The 21,221-nt window shown below is 37.4% G+C and overlaps 1 protein-coding gene across 1 annotated transcript in view; it reads left to right on the top strand.

The window, feature by feature from the left end:
• OCA2 (OCA2 melanosomal transmembrane protein) overlaps window positions 1–21,221 on the top strand; it is a 185,938-nt gene that overhangs the window by 73,791 nt on the left and 90,926 nt on the right. The window contains exons 14-16 of the mRNA XM_050334190.1: window positions 515–653; window positions 9,133–9,265; window positions 21,017–21,164. Of these exons, the coding sequence (XP_050190147.1) occupies window positions 515–653; window positions 9,133–9,265; window positions 21,017–21,164 (420 nt within the window). The remainder of the gene's footprint in view (window positions 1–514; window positions 654–9,132; window positions 9,266–21,016; window positions 21,165–21,221) is intronic.

Raw genomic sequence — 21,221 nt, forward strand, 5'->3', positions numbered from 1 at the left:
TTTTAAATTGACACTTAGTGATAACATAAGTGAACCAAATTAAGCTTTTGTGCAATACACTCTTGTCTTTGAAATATAGGTTTTAATAATACAGGCTTAGACTGAGCAGCGAAGCTCAACCCTTCCTTCAGGGAATTGTGTGACAGCACTGCAGTGAGAGCAATACTGAGAGAGCATTCTTGCTACCCACTCTGTCCCTCATCCCCTATTAGATTAGGTAGAGGTGGTAATAATTTAAGTGTGACCTCCATCTTTGCAATGTCCTGATAAGTTGTGAGGAGGGTTCTTTATTCCAAAGTGTTCAGGTGTGACTTTAACTTTCAGCATTTATTACCAGAGCCCATGTTTAAACTCAAACGTCTACTTAGAAATTCATGGGTTATGTGGGTTTGTGCGTAAATGTAGTTTGTATGAGTTGAAGTAATCTGTGTGAAGACTACTTCCTGTAAGTTTTAAGATTTAAGGCAATTTATGCATAGTGTAAGAATTTAATTTCATTGTCTTTATATCACAGGCTCTGTGAAGTACTTAATCTTGATCCTAGGCACGTCCTGATTGCAGAAGTAATCTTCACAAATATTGGAGGGGCTGCCACCGCTGTTGGGGATCCTCCAAATGTGATTATTGTTTCAAAGCAGGAGCTGAGAAAGAAGGTACATACTGCAGTTTGTTTGACTACTAAAATTAAGTGGTGATATTGACTTATGCAATGTTGATACTTCTCTTCCCCAGACAGCCATATAAAGAGAACATAATCCACTTTTTCTGCCATGCTATTTCTTTCTTAGTAGGATGATCAGACAGAAGAGTGTGATCTTTTGGGGACAAAATAGTGATGAAGAATAGAATTTTTGATATGGACTGAGAATACCAGTTTCCCTTTCTTTTGTTGTTGTTGGTGAGGATTTCCTTATCAATGACAAAGTGAGGAAAGAAGCAAAACAACAGAGACCTGCAGAGGGGGTAACAAGTTGGAAAAAAAGAAAAATGAGAATCCACCCATGTTTTTAGAATAGGCTTTCTCTCAAAAGTTAAATATAATGAGACAATTTGCTTCCTTTACAGAAATTCAAACCAGAAATAATAGTCTATATGCAAAGTCTCATAACATGAGAGGCTGCTTTGCCCACGTCACACATGAGGCACTTTATCCTTCAGCCACAGTCCAAGGGGATGTGACGGGTGGGAGGAGGGTGTAGGCTTCTCCCATGCAGCATGGGCCACAGCTGGCTCCCAGCTGCCAAAGTTTTGGTATCTCCAGGCTACAGTGACAGATTGTAACTTCCAACGCTTGCCTCTTCCATTGTTTGCTGGGTGTCTGGTGCTGAGTGGGACTGTGGAACACAAGACACCTGCCAGCAGGAGCATCCCAGTCCCACCATCTCCTCCTACCCACATGGCCCCTCTCTGCCCTGTGGATAGGCAGAGCTGCTGCTGGCGGGTGTTCACATTTACAGCCTTCAGCATCTGCATGGAGCTGGTGTTTGCATGAGCTTACCGTGCTCTCAGCTATCCCTGAACACAAGGGCATTAAGTCCCCCTTCTGCCTCTGGCACTCCCAGTCATCTCTTCCTGGTTTGTTGTGGGGCATCAGGGAGGCAATCTGCTCAGGATGCAAGGGGCAGCCCCTTCCGTGTTGGGCCAGCTCTGTCCTCCTCCTGGCTCTGCATCAACACCAACAAGCAGCACGATGGAAGGGGCATTTATGTAACGGGCACACCCACAAGGACACCAGGCATGTGTTTTCTGGTTTGGTCGGGTGCCATAAATCCCCAAAATAAGTAAATCAATCTAAAGTAATTTAGTGTGAATTGAGGTAGTGTGAAAATAGCTGTGCGATTGGGATGAGGGAATTACAGTATAAAATCTTGGGGTTTTTAAAATTTATTTTATTTGGAGTAACTTATGTATCTATTGCCCTACAAAAGAAAGATCTCTTCTAATTAACTGAATACACTCAAATTAATTAAGTACTGTCCAGATTGGAAAATGTCTGAAAGTTCATAGTATTTAATAAACTGAATGTTTACCATCAAAATATTTGAAATGTACTGCAATTGGCTTGTTTGGAGGGTGATTTTGAAGACTGTAATATTCCCAGCTGAGGATTTGATAGCTACATTTCACATTTTAAATATGAAATGCATGCAACTCTTTAAAACATCTGATCTAAAAGAGAATAATTAGCACCTGCCATGCAGGTTATTTTCCAAAACACTCAGAAACTCATCATCTCTGTAGAACTTTTAGAAACAGCTATAAACATGGAAAATAATTAAACAATCATATTGAAAAGGAAAAATTTTACATTTCTTTTGAATTTTTAGGAGGACTTAGATATATTAATATGCTGGCAAATATGACATTATAGGAAATTCTGTATCTGAAACAAGCACAAATAACTTTCCAGATGTTTTATCTCTGGCTTATTTTTTTGTTCCATCACAGAAATAAGAATGTAATAAAACAGATCAGGTCCAACACAGGATCATAGCCCTTGTGCTACTTCTTTTCTATATTCTCAATTGTTATATTTTTGTATATAAATAAAAGAGGGTCAAAGACCTATCCTTGGCTCTGAGGCAGAGTGGCATGGTCTGGCTTATGTCCCTCACTGCTTAGGGCTCGCCCCTTCTAAAGGAGATTTGCGTGGGAGAGTGCTGGCAGGAGTAACTGGATAAATCCAAGAGTGAGGGCAGGGAGGGAGCTGGACCATCTGGCCTCTTACAGTCTGAGCTGTTCAGCTAATAGCTTGATTTTGTCCACCTGCTCCATCATGCTGTCTTTGAATCAGAAGGAGAAACATAGATATTGTCGTCTTGTTTGTAAAACTAGTTCTAGCAAAAACTGCTGTGAAGAAGGGTTATATGAGCCACCACAAACCTGGGTCTAAAATGCATGGGAAGCCTGCTACATTAGTACCAAGTAAAATTTTCTTTTTTTTTTTTTTAGAACTGTTCCAAAGGTAAAAGTTCTTGAATGCCGTTTTGGAAAGAGTCCTTCATGCAGTACTTTTTTATAGTATCTATTATGATTTTTTTCTATGGAAAATACCTGGTTTTCACCTCTTTTTAGCATTATAGTCATGTTTTTGGACATTCTAGGAATTTTAGGAATTTCCTCCTCTTGATATTGTCATTGAAGTTCCCTTTTTCATCCTCTTTTTCAATGTTATTTTTGCACAGTAAGTACAGAAGTACTTGGACAACTGTCCCTGCAAGAAGCTGAATAGTGAATTGCACTATGTAGAGGATTGGGTTTTCTGCTTTATTAGGTATTATCAGGAGGCAGATTTCATCAGTGTTCCTGAACTTTTACTGCTGTACAGCAACCTCTAAAAGCAGCCAAGTAAAATATTATGCAAGCTTAAACTTTTTTAGGAAACCTTGTCTTTTAAATCAATGTGAAATGAAGTGCAGTCTTGTTACTTTGGGTGTTGTTATTTGCTTAGAAAATGTTAGAAATGCTTTATTCTTTGTTTACTGTAATGCTGGAGAGATTTTTTCTCCCTAGGTTCAAGGGAAAACTCACATCATATTAAAAATACTTTATTTAAGCTTTGTTTGAATAAATGAGGGTTTTGTAACATTTTGCTCATTAAAATGTAGGGATAAGTCTTCCTATTTGTCTTGAGATGCAAATGAATGTCAAAAGAATTCTTTCATTGTTAATTTATAATCCTGACATTCTCTACTATCATGACTGGAATCAGTGGAACATTTGCATAATAGGAGAGGAACATTTGTAGTATTCTTGCTTATTCTTAGTGGGAATTGGAAGAAGTTTCACAAAATAACATTTATGTTGAGGTTTTAGGGAAGGAAAATAAGAGTTCTCATTAAGAGTAAATGTAAAACTTGTTCAGTGAATACAAAACTTTTTCTTAGTGTTTTATTATCTTCAGAGTGCTGCTACTGAGTGACTATTGTTAATAAAATTATATTTTTATCTTGAAGAGATATGTGCTTCAGACTTTGGGAACTCTATTTTTATATGCATGATAGAGCATGAACCAGTTGGATATGGTCATTGCTTTCAGAAAGGTTGAACACCAAATCCTCTTTATTTGGGAACTTCACAAGTATCTATAGTCACACCTTTGAAATCAGAAGTTGCTTGTGCTCTAAGCATAGGCTGTGATTACAAGTTCTTTAAATAATGGATGGGGAATAGGTCTCCAGAGCAAAATGATGTTGTGACCATAGTGATGGTGAACATGTGCACCAGCCTATCTAGCCTTAATCTGCCTAAAAGAGGTAATGATAAGGGCAAAGCCAGTTTTAGCATGTACTACTCACCGGATTACATCCTTTTATTTACTGTTTTTGTTAGCATGTGATAAAGCTTGTGCTGCTAATCTGATGTTTGCTGAGGATTTGGGGGTTTCAGCATCCCACTCAGAGTTATTCCTGCCATTTAATAGGAATCCCCTGCAAAACTCACAGACATCAGGTTTTCCTCTTCAGCCTTCATGCTGAAATTTAGCATGAAGTGATATCGGTTGATTGTATTTAATGAAAAGGAGGTTTATCAATGTCTCAGGTAAACATTATCCTCATGTAACTGGGTTACACGATCAGTGGTTTCTGGCTCAGTGACATCATGAGCAGCTCCCCTGAGACAATGTAGATCTCAGTCACTCAGCTGGAAGGGTTGTTTAAACCAGTGTAGAAATTACTCTTGCTCTTCTTCATTTTATTAGTTTTAAAACCTTAAGTAAAGGGCATTGTGGCTAGAAGCACAGAATTTGCTGCTCCCTGAATTGCTGCACCCAGCTATAATTTTTGTTTTCTCTTTGCTCTAAAATGGTAATTTTCTTCTGGAAGGGTCTGAATTACTAGAATTTAACTTCACATCTCCAAAAACTATAAAAAAGTAATGATCAAGAGCATTTTGATTAAAGCTAGCCTTTTGGAAAACAGTATGATACTTCTTCCTAATATGAAATTGATATATTTGACTTTGCATTTTAAACTATAAACCAAGGAAAGATGCCCACTTTGTTTCAGCTCTGAATCTCTAGGCAGTGGAACCTTTAGGCTGTTGTCTTGCTAAAACAAAATCTTTAGATTTTCTGTCGACTGGGGAGCAGGAGAAATTTGATGCAATCAGCATAGCCTCAAGTAAGGGACATTTGAAGCATGTTTTGTATTTATCTGATAGATTGAAATCTCCCAGAAGAAAAATACTTCTTGCCTATTGTGCATGTCACTTCTATTCCAATCTATTGTGCAGGAAAGGAAAATCTCTGTGAAAATGACATTTAGTTGTATGCAGCAGACATGTGGAGCAATTTAATGTGTTTTTACAATGCTGAATCCTGGCCCCAGCAGTGCAGAGGACTCAGGAGGTATAAAATGTGCTATTCACAGCCACACAGAGTATGAATGTACTCTGTGGAAATGCTGCATGCCCTTCCTGGGCTTTGGGAAGGGGAGCAGGAGCAAGTGATGAAGCTACTGTACAACCATTTTGATATCCTTTGCTGCACTGTTTGTATCTGAGGTGCAGAGACTGAAAAACCCTTTAATCTCCTAAAGTTCTCCAAGAGGCTGCCAGCTGGCAGCTACCTGTCAGAGTCTGGTGGGAAATTGTCCTTCTTTTTCCCTGAAAGCCCATTCTCTGTGCTGCAGAGAGGCCCAAAGCATCAGGATAGGCAGTTGTCTGTATTTCACTGTAAGCCTTAAAAAGTATCAGCCATAAAAAATGGCTAGAGGGTGTCAGTTATCCAAGGCTAGTGATCATCAGGATTCATTTTCACTCATTGTCTCTTGTGGATCAATACAAGGAGTTAATGGAGATGAAAGCTGGGAGCAAGGGATGGGAAGAGAATTAACTCCAGTCTTGGATTATCACAGGCAGTGCAGTCATGCAAGCTCTATTCTGAAATAAGCACACTCATGCTAGGAAACTATTTGTTTCAGATGAATTGGAAAGAGCAGGGTAGCATGTTTTCTATTTCCCCAGGGATCTTGGAGATAAGAAAGATCAATGGGGTAATATTATGAAGTTTAACAAAATCCTGAATCTCAGCCCAGCTACTCTCTTTGAAAAGTTTGTATAAGCCCTTAGATAGGCTGCCAAAAATCTAGTAGACAATTTTTTTTCCTCTTGTGATCATGTCTGCAAATCACTTCTAAGGCTTATCTACGTCAGCTCTTATGTCATAAAGCTGTGTTAATCCTGATTTTTTTAAAGAGTATTTGATCTCTATCTCATTTCAATTCCTTCAGCTGTCAGGCAGATCTGAGACCTCCTTCCTAACCTCAGCATTTTAGTTTGCCTTGTAGGTTAATGTGATTTACTTCATCAAGAAATTAGTTTTGTGGGTTTCAAGTGACACATTTCTTGTGCTGTATTTTTTCAGAAGCTTCTGCATTGTGGCATTGCAGTAACAAAGCACAGTTTTGTTTTATTTTTCACAGAAGTTGGTGTGATAACAAAAAAGTAAAGGCAAGTGAATTTGTATATCTGCATTTCTTTGCAATGGGTCACTTCCTTAAATTCAAGATCCTTTACCATGTGATGGAGACACCACATATTTAAACTCAAGAGTTACCAAGAATTCTTTTGATTCCTATTTATGTTTTTTATTTCCTGCTTTAGCTTGTATATTTATGCCTGTGTATCCTCACAGATAATTTCTACTACCATACTTGGCCTCATAGCTGGCTTCTTCATGATGTGGGCACGTTGCTGCCAGCCTAAGAAAAGATTCATCTTCACTGCTCTTTTTAATAAGACTAGTTTGAGTGCAAAAGTAATTTTCCTCATTCTGGCAATTCTGTATTGAGCGTATTCTGACCACTCCTAATTACTTTATTGCTCCTTGACCAGTTTCCCAGTCATTTTTTCTTTCACAGGATAATTTTTTTCTCCAGTCAGATTTAGGCATTATTATTTTGGCTGGTGTAGTATCTGGTGTAGCGGCTGGTGTAGCTTCAGTGTTTTTACAGCTTAATTCTCTTCAGCTTCCTACCTCTCTTTATGCCATTTTAGAGACCATACAAAACTGAATGCTGATTTTTGCATACTTTCTGAACTGTTTAATGGCACGTTGTCAATAGCTGAGAAATTTCTGAACCAAGGACAATTCACCTTGCTTTTAAGATTCTTATTTTTCTGGTCAAAATTTTCCGATCTTTCTCTTTGGCTATAATCTTAGACACAAATAAATGTAAAAGTACATTTATTGTCAATGTTAAATTACTTTCTTAAGGAAATAAACATGGAGAATATACTTTGGGGGCAGGTCTTACAAACACTGAGCCTTTGCAGGACTTCTTTTTGTTATTCATTGTTATTTGTAAATTTCCCAGAGTTATGAATGTTGATTTCATCCCTCACAAAAATGTCTTCTGTAGCTCTGAATTTTGACTTGATGCCCAGAGGCCAATCTTTCTAAGCATTTATAAAAATTGATTTGTAAAATCTGTCTTACAGAGATGCCAGACACCTGACTGGTTGACCTATTATGTAGGCAAACCGAATGAAGGTACATTATTTTCATTTGCAGTGTCACATTCTTCTGTCCAATTCTTAAAATAATCTCATTCCAATTCCTGAAGGGTCTTCCTTCTGCTTCCATAAAAGCAATGGCTGTAGTGAGCAAAAGGCCAGCAAATGAAGAGGTGTAAGAGTCAAGGAATCTATTATATAGCAACTAAGGATGATTTTCTTTAGCTCATGAAGCTTAAACCTGTATTTTTAATAGGATCAAATTCTAATCCTAGGTCTGCATATTTTTGGTTTGAGATTTATTTAACTGTCTGCAAGCTATGGATTTTTTTTTTGCCAAAGAGCACCAATCTTTATCTGGCTATGAAAGTTCTTTATGACTGTAATCAGTTCCCTGTGTCATGTGTCTTTTTATTATGCCCTGTGGTACAATATAGAAACTTTTTTCCCCCTTTTTTGAACCAGAGACATTTCAACTAGGAAATTTCCACATAAATTCTTTTAGTAGGAGACAATATAGTAGAACACACATTTAAGGTAGTAAGTTCCCAGTAGTCTTAACACACTGGAGGTAGTATCAGCTGATGCTGCAAAGGAAACTGTTTTTAATAGACATTGGAATTACGGAAGGATCTATAGGAAGCTCACAGTGAAAAAGCAAGGGACAATAAAGAATAGAAGTGTGTCACAGGGAGATACACTAACTTTCTAGAGTCTCTGTGCAATCAGTGGATGCTCTGAAAATTCAGTTTCGACAACCTGAGCTACCCAGGGCTTGTATTATTCTTTCTTACGTGTTCCACAGAGCTGCTCTGTTGGGATCACTGGTTCAGACAACCTCTGCTCTGTGAATATAAGACAGTTCCTTACTACCAGAGTACTTGAATGTGATCTGCCTTGGAGCTTTATGGATAACTTCTCTTGGGCAGGCAAGTCATGACTACAGAGAATCCCAGCCCAAAGGCTAACTCTGATCCATTACATTGTGTGTAATATGGAAAACAGAATAATTCAGTTGAAAGGTACCCTAGAGGTCATCTAGTCCAATGTTCTGCTCAAACTTTAAAGTTTTAAGGCAAGTTGTCACTATTCATTCTTATTGTTTGAAAGCACTGCCTTTATAATGTGTTCTGCTTAATATTTTTGAGAACCCCTTCATTAAATGGTTCCATTGTGCAAAATGTTTAGAAATGTGTTGATTTATTGACTAGGCAGAAAGAGAATATTGACATATATTTTTATTGTAGGAGAATGGTTCAGATAGAATTATTGTTAAAATATAATTGATAGAATTATTGTCAACAGTTTAACATAAAAGCTGGTCATTAAAATTTAACTATTCCAGAGTTAGTATGATTTAAAATTAATTTTCAGTGATTTAAGTGAGAAATGAAAGTTAATGATTCAGTTTGGGTATATTTTTATTATCTGTGTCAGGAACACTAAATGTGTTTCAGAATAACTTGTAATGTTATGTTTTAGTTGTCTGAATTATATTGTAACATGGCTTGTCTCCTCAAAACAGGTGAGATACAGCAGATACTGTACTTGGAACTTATTTATTGCTTTATGTTTATCTTTGATTCCTAAAGTACATATAGCTGAATAGTTTTCCCTGTAGGTAATATAGAAAAATAAGTGATTTTTAATTTAGTTTTTCATTTTTATTTTCAGGGTTTGGATTTTGCAGCCTTCACAGGGCATATGTTTGTGGGTATCTGCCTTGTTGTTCTGGTCTCCTTTCCTTTTCTCAGACTCCTTTACTGGAACAAAAAACTTTACAATAAGGAGCCAAGTGAAATTGTTGGTAAGTGTGAGCGTGAAAAAAATTATTATCGTTACATGATATGTGTTAGAATATGTACTAAATGGAAACTGAATACAAAGCAGTCTTCAGATGGAAGTTCCCATTCTACTTCAGTCTCTGAACATTAATTTTTCAACTAATAAGTAAGATTTTATTTTTAGTGGTGATATTTTCTGATTTTTAAAAATTGATGTTTTTCTGGTGCTCAGATTGAGGTTTTGACATGAGTTGTTAAATATATTTCAATATTTGCATGGATATTTTCCATTATTTATTATAGACATAGGCTTGAATACCAGAATGTTTTGTATTGCAACACATAACATCTGCACAAGGTGCTGAATTCACAACATATCTTAAGAAATATCCCAAGTTTCCCCTGTGACAGGCACTGACGCATTCCCTTGCTGCTGGTTTTCTTCCATTGGATTTTTCAGCAGTTTTTTTCCCAGTTTATGGTCAGTGCAAGACATTTCATCAAAGTAGAACTTTCCAAATTCTTTCCAACTTGCCTCTGTGGTTCTTCCAACCCTAAGTTTCCCTGGTGCATAATTTCTACAATTCAGTAGGACTAATCTATGCCTTTTTATGTCCTGCATCTCAGTAGTCTCTGAAGCTGTTAAAGCAGTTTCAATGACTACTGGCTATGTCAGGCCCTTTTTGTCTTCATGCTTTCATGTCTTTCTATTCAGTCATTTTGAATTTTTCATCGTTTTTCTAAGGCTTCTCTTTCAGTGATTAATTTAATAATAGCTCCAAAATGTTCCCAATGTCTTTATGAGGTAAGAAGGAATTCACTAAGTAAAATTTCTTAGCAATCTTTGTGAAAAGATAGTACAGTATAACTGTTTCTTCCATGGGATGGATTCTTTTCTCACCTTTGGCTGCAGAAGCCTTAGGATCCAGGCTTCCACTGACCACACAACAGATGTTTTAATGTGCCCTATGACATCTCTGAACCTGGGTTTAGGGCATCTTTTGGCATGGGGAGGACAACTTTTGATAGGGTTGATCTATCATAATCTGTGGAGAAAGATAAGTGCTCTTAAAAACTAATGTGATAGAACAGATATATTGCAGCCTCCCAAAAGGAATTCTTCCTTTTGAATATAAGGGAAATCCAAGATGACTAACTTGGTGTCAGAAACCTTCATGATAGGTAACTCATTTAGGCAAAACGAGTACCACTTGTAGTGCCTTGCCTTGTTCCAGGGAACATTTGCTTTAGGATTAGGACTTTATTAAAAAGGCAGAAGTGACAGTCCTCTCTGTGGTGGATTATGTCTCTTGAACCTGTTCTCATAAAAAGGTCAGAGAAGAGATTTCACTGCTTAGGAATTTCTTGTGAAGACATTTGATTTTGAGGGACTTCAGCACCCATTCAGCACAAAGTGCACTCACCTTACCTGTATATCTCTAGGGGCCGGAGTCTTTCTCAGTGTTAAGATCCAAAACATTTTTGAGGTGTTATAGAAGTTATACTACCTAACTGTTTTCTAAGAGAATTCAGGGGAATCTTTTTCTTGGGGACAAGTTGTATTATATATATGTGCAATTATACATTATTATATAAATGATTACTTTTCTTCATTGCCTGGAAACACATTAGTAAGTTCTTGGTATTCAGCATTTTTTTATAACTTCCCAACTTTCTTATTTAAAAAAATTGATCTACTTTTATTAATTTCTTATTTTCTAATAAAAGTCATAGCCTCATGAATATTTCCATGAATAACTAGGGCTATTATATGCTTACACTATCTTTAAAAATACTAGCTTGCACGGTGTCTTGAGACAAGTAATATCTAAGGAGCAAGAAAATTAATTCTGCCAACTCTAATGTTGATCCTGACATAATAGCATTATTCTGTGAATATATACTTTAGAAAATAGAATTGTTACTTTTTGCTTTCGGCTATAAACTTTTAAAGCTTTTGGATTTTTAAGAAATAAAGTATGCATTACAATTTTTAAAATTAATTTAAATAGTACAGTTTATTCACTAACATAGTATTTTTGCCAGTGAAGCACTGTACTAGTGAAACATTAGTTAGCATATTTCCCTCATTTAATTTCTTGGTATCTTTGTTATTTGCAGCTCAGTCTGTTCAGATATAGCAGTCTCCTAATCAGTGTACCATGTGTTCTTACAATCAGCTGCTTGTCCTTTGCTGCAAACCTAATCAGTCGCTGTTCAATTAGAGCAAATGCTGAAGAGCCACTCTTTCTACTGAAAATGTCTGTGAAAAAGGAAGAGAAAAAGACCAACACAGCTCCATTAGGAGATAGATGCCAAGGTTTGAATTTGCTGAATGGGTTCTAAGGTGCTTTTCAGGGGTCCTTTCATCTCAGGTGCAGTGGTTCTGTGATAACTTCAAATGGCTTGTTTGAAGCAGCTGTTTTAATCAACTAAACACTAGCCTTCTCTCACCCTGCCCTTAATTAGCAATTAAACAAGATATGTGAGATTTAATTAGTATATTATTTTCCATAGATTTTTTTTCCCTGTGAGCCATGTGCCTTAAGGGGTTTTTCTGTTGCTTTAGGCTACACAGATTGCTGAGAATGGATTAGCACTAATTTTAAAAACAGACAATGCTCATATTCTGAAAATACATTGTCAGCTTCATTTCAATGCTGGATGTTACCAGCGTCTCTGTTGCTTCCAGACTGAACTGGAGCACCTCTGCAGCAGTAAAAATGCACGTTGCTTCCTCAGAAACCACTGTCTGCCTGCACTGGCTTTAAGCAGGGCATATTGCAAAGGAAAAAAAAGAATCTGAAGAACTCAGCCATGAGAGAAAAAATCTAATGTCTTTTAAGAATGAAGAGATATTTTGAGGACTTTTTGATGTGTCTTTCAGCTTATAAACTTGCTCTTTGTTCTATGTGATGCAGGAAAAGATGCTAGGGTTAGAAGAGTAAGCTGAGAAGAATATATATATCTACATTTTCCCAAAAGTATATGTAAGTGGAAATAATAATATATGAGTGTAAGAGGAATTAAGCTTACCCACTTCCCCTCTGAAAACCTGAAACCAGAGTTTTTTGTTCCCTTAAGGGTTAATGATACATTATTTAGTTCCCGGGGAGCATAACGATGCACTATTATGTCTCTGCTATTAAGCTGTGGAGATGTGGACCTCGGTGTTTGGGAAGGTTGCTATCCCCAGAAGAGTGGGTGGTACATGGTCTGGTGACAAGTATTATTATTGCCATTTTTGCCACAGAGGAAGAGCTTTCTCCTAACACAACAACTTCTTTGGCATCAGCTCCCCATTTCTCCTTTGCTGCTTGCTCTTGTTTCCTATTGTTTTGCTGGCTGAAAGAGATCCACCCTTGAAGTGGTGATGCCAGGAGAGGGGGGAGCACATTATTCTCCCTGGTGTAGCTCACTGCAGCAGCTGGGAAAATACTGATGGTAGTATAAAAGTCAGCATGTAAAGCCAACAACAGAAGGAATTTTCTAATTAATCATAGTCATGTATAAAGTGCTTAATGTGTGAAAAACAAAGTGCTGTTTTCCACAACATGAAATGTGGTTACCAGATGAGTGAGCATCTTTCTTCCATGTGGAGCCTTACAGATGCTTCTCAAAGAGAAGAAAAGGGAGAAGGAGGAAGGGAAAATAGAAGTACCAAATGCAGTGAAAATGTAGAAATCTAGAAGAGGAAAGAAGTAGGGCAATGATAATTAAGGGTTGTCAGTTGTTCAATTGACAGGACTGTGCTTCCTGAAAGACGTCCAGGTATTGTTCCTGGATTTAAAGTATGTACTGCTTGCATCAGGACTCATGTGAATCTGTGCAAAGAACAGCAGAGCTAAGGGGATGGTCAAGAGAGAAAATAAGGTAAAACTGAAAAACTCATTTAACAATAATGTCTGGTGAGTTTTTCCGCTGTGTGTGCCATAGTGGTTACAAATGTCTGCTGTAGTGCTTTGTGCTGCAGGTGATTGACCAAGCACAGGCATCATCAACTGTAGTTGTAGCTGAAGAGATGGTATAGCCCAGTGCTATAGCCTGGTATATAGATGGTATAGCCCCAATCATTATTGCTTTGTCCTTGTGGACCCCCTTGCCTGTCATAGCTCTGATGTGCCTGCCTGAGGGAATGGTTCCCTGGGACAGGTGGCTCTAGTTAATGATTTAAGAGCTTTGTAATTTTCCTAGGGAATGGAGCATCTGGGTGGCCTCTGCATTCTCTAGCACTGGTGGTGCATGCTGTGCCCTCATGCTATGTCCCGCAGTATGATGTGAAACCTTTAAGTTTACTGTTGGGGAAGAACTACTGTGATGACTTGAAAGAAAAATCAATACTTCTTCAGACACTCTGAACTGAAAAAGCCCATATAAAATAATAGTAATGTCCAGGGCCACAAAGAGAGCGCAGGGATGCAGAGAGAACCCGGGATAAGGTGTTATGGAGCATCAGCACATGTGCTGCTCAGGGTCAGAGAACAGTCCTTAGTCCTCTTTTAGTTAGTTACATATTTGTAACTGTAGGGACCATCTAGAATCAGTGAGAGGTACATCAGTTATGTAGATGAATTAAGTATATTGACGAATCTCAGTCCTGAGGTGCATCTGTACCTAGGTAGGTACTTTAATAACTACCAGTAAAACATTATTAGTATTTAATAATGTGATGTTGAAAGTAGTGGGCTGTACTCACTTGGAAGCTGGTTCAAGCGAGGAAACCTGCAAGTAGATTTTGAAGAGAATAACGTCCAAACAAAGGAATATTTCAAGATGTTTTCAAGCGTTCAGCTCAATCTGAATGGCAGTTTTGCAATATGCACTGCACTCTGCTGTCCTCGCCCAGGGTCCTAATTTCACTGGAATATATTTTTAAATCTTGAAGAATCATATGGAAGTAAAATGTGTGGGCTCTTTTGTTTGTTTGTTTGTTTTTCCTTTTTTCCCACCTCTCTTTTCTGCAATCCAGTTGTATATATTAACAATGGCTAGTGAATAGTTAACATTCTGACTCTCCTACTGTGGATGTTACCATGCTAAACTAAAAGATTCAGCTTTCTTATTATCTTGGTATCTAATAACTTTCTGCCACATATTGTGTCTTATTTGAAAGGACTGTAGGACTTTCAGTCTCAAACTAGGTAGTCTTAATGTACCTTCAGATATTTTGTATACTCCTTTTTGGATAGCATATCAGGATCCACTAGGGCCATGCCTTTATGTTTGAAAATGTAAACTAAAAGCTGTCTTTTATTATTTGCATCTTCAATAGCTCTTCCAATGATGAAAATAAGTGTAGTTTTTTACTTGCCACATATTGAAACTTTCTATATTTTTAAATATTTTAGATAGTTTTATGCTTAAATTCCTATATATGTTCTTTGAACTGCTTTAGAGCTGATGGAGTATTCCCCTTGGATAGAGAAAAACATTAATCTGTCTTTTCTTGTCTTCAGATGATAAAAATACTATCCTGACATTGCAGAACAAGGGGAATATAACAATCTCATATTATTTGCTTAGTGCATCAATAATGTAGCCATCACAGGAAGGCAGCTGTAATATTACTTTACCTGTCTTAGGCAGAAAGAAAGTATAATATAGTGTCATTTTGAGTCAATAGAGCAGCACTTTACAATTTATTATACACATTTTTCATGGAAGGAATCAGTACAGAAAAATCACTGAGGGGAGGTAGAAAATTACGTAGTGGCACCTCCTGTTTCTTTCACAGCACTTGTGGCCCTCTGTTTTTGAACAGGAACCTCAACTGTGAAACAATTGTACAGATATACACTAGTTGGCATGCCCTGGGTATTCTCTTAACAGTGTTTTGGTGAAGCTATAACAAAGTTTTTCACTTTATTCCAATGGCTCAGAAGTTCATAAGATCTTCCTAATACACAGAGCTTAAAAGAACTATTCTGGTTAAGACTAGGTCTGTATTTGTTTGGTGTAGAAAGCTTTCACTGTGATGATGTTTCAAATATAAGTGTAATCTTGACAGATTATTAATTACTTCTGCCATTTTTATTTATCAAAATGTGTTGAACATCTTAGTCACCATTTTTACATTTGAACCATTGACAAAAGTTATCATGACTCTGAAGTGTGCTTCATTATTTTGCTCCTCATTTTGTCCTATTAAAATCATTAGAGGAGGCACTATCTTTTGGAATGATCCAAAAGAGAGTTGTCCTCTTGTGGCTCTATCTTTTCATGATTCTTTTTTTCACTAATACCATCTTGCAGCACTTCTGCTTTTCCTGGTCTTGAAAGGACATCAATAGTAGTTATAATTTGTGCAAATGCTTTATAACTGGAATGTATCTATTGACTTTGGAGCAGAGTACAGTGAATTGGAGTTTTTTTAATTGAGTCTTGTACTTTAATGGAAAAGATCAGCAAAATTGTTTTTCATTCTCAAGTCTGGCAGTCTGAGTTAAAATCTTTTGATAATGAGTAAACCAAAATTATTTTTCTAGATTTCATACCTAAGGAAAATTTTCTGAAACAAACTGCAATGGAATTTTAGATAACTGAGTTCTCAAAATACTTGACTCTTGACTTCCCATGACCCTGTGCCATTCTCAGTGTAACAGAACAGAGCACTGTGAGCCCATTAAGCAATTGCTAATGAGCACACATGGAACCTAAATATGTTCGTATTTCTGCTGTTAAAAGATGGGGAATTGCGGTAGATGAAACCAAGGGACAAAACCACAAGGACTGAAATAGGTTTGTGGCTGTCAATCTGACTTACTTGGAGATGAGAACAGAGCCCATATCTACCCTGAGAGAGAGATATCCCACCTGTCATTCAGGGACAAAACCAATGTGTGTCTTTATCAACCATCTTGGAATGTTATGAGAAATCTGACTCTCTTTAGTATCTGTGGATTATTCCATCTGAGTCTTATGTGACCATCATAGACACATTAAATTGACTATTCCCTTATAAGATGCAAGAGTGGACCTGTAGTGTTGTAGCTTCTTTCAGTAACTAAAATGACAGAGGGAAACCCAAAGCACAGTGAGGATAAAACTCCAGTTGCTTTTTGAAGGAGAAGGATACTTGATGTATGGTAGCTTTCGAACAGCCTAATCCTGGGCCTGCTGCAGCCTGCCCCAGCTTGCCCAGAGGACGACTCCTCGGAGGTGACTTAGGCATGTGCCACCCTCCGAGCTTTGCAATTTTCTGCCCAGGCCTCAACTGCTCTGCCACAAGGGTGAGGGCATCCTGTAATTCCTGTGCAATGGATGCAATCCCATGCTGGGTAACAGAGCTGGCATTAGATGCCTTCATTACCACATGGGGCCCCAGCTGTTGGACTGAATTGAAAAGCTTAAATAAATGCCCTGTATTGCTTTATGCACCATTGTTCTGATTTCTTGCATTCCATTGCAAGTATTTAGCTGAATAAGGCAAAGCATGTTTTGTCATAGTTTTGAAGACCCTGCAATGTTTATGCCTCTGCTTACCTTTATCCACTATTGGTGAACTGAACTGTTCAAAGGAAGAAAGAGAAGAACATTTCAGTTCAGGGTTTTTTGCTGTCCCTCCCTTCCCCCCCAAATTAGAGCCTTACGCTTGTGTCCTGTTGAGGGGTGCTGCCTCTAGAAGAAGAGTCATGAGCTATTGAGCTGAAATATCCCTCGAGGTGAATTTTTTCTACTCTTGGGAGTAGAAAACCTCTTGGATTTAGTTTCTGCACTTTTAAAATGGAGATAACACAATCTAATTATGCTTAGAGGATTGATTACGTGATATCAGAGATTTAAAAATTACTAAAAGTTATAGATATTACTATTATTAGATTAAGGTAGAATTCATGATACTTAATTTGGTTTACAGTTAACATTTAAACAGAAATATTCTCATTCTGAGTAGTTATATAAGATAAATAACTGCTTTACTGAAAATAGTTAAGCTACAGTAGCATGTGGAGAAAGAAAACTAACCAAAACATTTAGACGAACAGTCTTAGCATGTTGTTAGTCACAACCCAACAGTGCAAACTTGTATTGCTTGCAAAAAGATAGTTCATGTATTTATTGCAGGTGCAAGTTAAAACTTGCTGGTTAACAATAATTCTTATCATCTCATCAAGGTTGGTCAAGCTCTTCTGAGTATATTCAATTAACAAAGCTGGCCTTTTCAGATTCTGAGACTACAAATTAATTACACTCAGTTTTTGAGGATGTCTTCTATGTTATTGGCAGTCGGGTGGGAGGGAATGTGTGATTACTCAAAATAAATCTGACTATTACTTGTCAGACTTCAGAAATAATATGCATTTTTAAATTAAACTTAATAGTTTTGAAAATGCAGAAAATATTTTCTAAAATGTCATAGTCTAGGCCAGCAGCTCAAATTCCATTAATTTCCATGGGTTCAGTATGTCATATTTGTGGTCTCCATGGCAAAATAGGTTAAATGACAAAACCAGAACATATTTGCAGCATAGGCCTTATACATTTGATGATCCTTTATTTGATCCTATAACTAAGCCAAAATTATTATTTTCCAATTGTAAATGGATTTTCTGTGGAAAAAAAGGAGACAAAGAATAGAAGATAATTTTTTTGAAATAATGATTGCTGTGGTGCTCTATGGGCTTTATGAATGTACCATGTTCACAAAGATTTTAGTATCATAATAGGCTGAGTGTGCTGACTGAGCTGCAGCTGTCCTGTCTTCTTGTACTCCAGATCACTGCATACTAAACTTAGCTTTGCTTCTATCACTTTGACTACTGCTACTGCAATTGCAGTTAACTGTTAATTAAGCTGCTTTAATGATCAACTGCCATGCTACACATGTACCATTTCAGTTACTAGCAGCAGACCTAGCAGTGGTAGGATAAATTAGATAGTAGGCTGTTCCACCATAAAGTGAAAACACTGCAGGTTGGGTTTGTTGGACAAGTGAGAGGAGAGAGCTCAACCTTGTGTAACGTAACGTAGATCTCAGAGGTCTTTCCCAACCCGGTTGATTCTGTGGTTGGTTCTATGATTAGGTCTCATATGAGGAGAGGACAGGAACTTATTGACATGGATAAACAGGGTGTGAGACCTTCCTTTTCAGTGGCAGCCAAATACTGCCCTTGTGCTGTTTTGGCCATAATTTCAGAGTGATTGATAAGACTGTATAGTTGCATTAGGCCTTTGTGTCCATGTGTAACACAGTATGTCATAAAATATCAGATGTTCCAAAACTCTGAGGGTTGCTGACTAATGGTTTTGCAGACATTAAATGGGAAAAGTATAGCAAGAGGACTCAAAGGATTTTGTCCATGTTCAGCGTTGTTGCTGACTTCAAGGTCCTGCGTTATATTTCCTTTAAATCAAAAACTACTGCTAATAAATATGTATCACCTGATGCCACAATGAGCTATTACAATAAGAGTGTGCATGAAAGAGAAATATGAGAAACATTCCATGGAATGACCTAGAAAATCCCTTCAAAAATTATTACTGCAACAGGAGTCGTCATATAAAAGATGTATCAACTGTTCTCGTTTTCAAAGTAGAGTTTGCTCTGAAGTAAATTCCACAGCAGGTCAGTTTTTCACATCCTTGGGATATTTAGAAAACAAAGGAATAAAAAATCAAGAATGGTGTACATAAAGGCATGATCAAAACCATGTATACGATGTAATCAATATGCCATGAGTATATTTTTTAACATAGACCAGAAAGCAGCAGGCTGATCTCGCTCAACCTGGAGTTTAGCCCCAGGGCACTTCAGATGTGGAACAGGAATCTGCAATGTCAAGTCATGCTGCTTTCCTCTCCATCTGTTTTTTTTTTTTTTTGGCACAGATACGGTGATGATAGCTACCTCTTCCTTTCTAAAGGAGGAAAGATACTTTGTATGAAAATATTTGTTGGGGATTTGCATCTCAGTTAGATGGTGAATAACTCAGCTTCCCTCCATCAGCAAAACCCTTGGTGAAATTTCATTTGGAAAGGATGGGGAGAAATGTTCTGGCAGGATGAACGGGTGTCATCAGAAAAGTTGTTGCAGCAAAGACAAGCTATAGGGAACCAGAAGAGCAAACCAGATGATCATGCTTCATGAGTGTTTGACAGAGGTCTGTAGCTTCGAAACTATCCTCGGTCCAACTGACTCAAAAACCACATAAGAAAGAGGTACAGAAAGGACTTTTTTCCCCTTTGGGAGAAAGTGGAAAATTACTGCTTATATATTTGTGTGTATCACAAATGTTGAAGCAAAAGTAAATGATGACAGGAGAGCATCTCCACACAAAGTCACACGGATCCTTTGATAAGCATCACCTATCCATGTTTTAATATGTCTTTTGCGTCAGATTATGTTCCTGTCAAGGATCACCAAATATATTATGAAGGAAAGTAGCAGATTATGTACCTTTTTGATATCTGTGGTTCAGCTATTAATCCCTTCTGGGAAGAAGCTGAACAGCAGTTGTTTAATAACCTAGGATAGTCAATAGGTTTTCAATAGTGTGAATTTATATTTCTGCTCTTGCACTATAAAACTTAGGCAAACATTACCACTTTGACTGATGTGTGCTCACCTATAGACACGTATTATACAAAATGTAAGTTAATTCTTTTTCAGATATCTTTTTTTTTTTTTTAACTATGCAGGCTCTGGGCACACTTTTACTTTCAAATGTTTGAGCTCTGTCAGAGAAGGTATGATTCCTTTTCATGGTCAATCTTCACACGATTCACTCTGTATTATCATTATATATACTTAGTCACAAAGGAACATGGGGAATTAAATACATTTAGTACTCCTTTTGAAAACAGATGCCATGAACCACTAGGGATGTGCAGCAGAAAATGTTAACATCACTGCCTACATTAAAATGTGTTTAAATTTTTCTTGTTATTACATAATTATTTTTTTTTTATTAATAACACATGTCGTTTGTTTACATAACTTCCACATCCATCTTCTCCCAGGCAACCAGCAGTAGGACAAGAGGGCATGGTCTTAAGCCCTGCCAGGGGATGTTTAGGTTGAATATTAGGAAAAATTTTTTGCAGAGAGAGTAATCAGACACTGGAATGGGCTGCCCAGGGAGGCAGTGGATTCACCATCCCTGGAGGTTTCTAAGATAAGACTGGATGTGGCACTTAGTGCCATGGTCTAGTAACCACTGTAGTGTTGGATCAAGGGTTGGACTTGATGATCTCAGAGGTCTTTTCCAACTCAGTTGATTCTATGATTCTATGATTTTTTAGGATAAGAGCAATTCGCTGATTGAACAGGGATCTTAAAATATAAAACCTTGAATTCTTGACACACTGTTTTCAACAACATGAAATTTGAGAGGAATAGAAAAAAATTAAATTGATAAAATTGCTTGTATGAACATGCAAACATACTGTCTTTTCTGAACGCAGTGAAGGAGTGTTTTCTGTAATGCCTAACTACAAAGTGAACTAGTATCTTATTAGCAGTATATTAGTGTATACTGACAGTTTATTTTCTGATGAAAAATGAATGTGCTACAATTTTAGCCCTAGAACTGGTTGAAGGCATTTGCAGGCATTTGAAGACACTACTTATTCTTTTTGAAAAAGGACGTAGTGATTAATTTATTTAAAATTTTGAAAATTTTGTATTTATTTTTCATTCCCTTTAGGTCTACAAAATAAATGACAAAAGAGCTTCCTAAGTGGAAAATTTCTGGGAAACAGCTTTGAGTCCAGGGCTCATTGCACGTATTTTGTGCATCTCTTGTCTCATACACTGAAGGAAATTTGTTTCTTTTCAGAGTTGAAACATGAGATCTATGTTTGGAGACTGACTGCACAGCGCATTAACCCGGCCAGCAGAGAGGAGACTGCTGTGAAATGCCTCTTGATGCAGAAGGTGCTGACTCTGGACATGCTCCTGAGGAAGAAGCTGAGGACGTTTCACAGGTAAGCAAGGACCAACCTTGGTGTCCCACCTCCCCGACTCCAACCCTTGGAGGGGAC

Source organism: Myiozetetes cayanensis, unplaced genomic scaffold (genome assembly GCF_022539395.1).
Source record: "Myiozetetes cayanensis isolate MyiCay16 unplaced genomic scaffold, myiCay2020 scf5-8, whole genome shotgun sequence".
In the NCBI taxonomy this organism is placed as follows: Eukaryota; Metazoa; Chordata; class Aves; order Passeriformes; family Tyrannidae; genus Myiozetetes; species Myiozetetes cayanensis.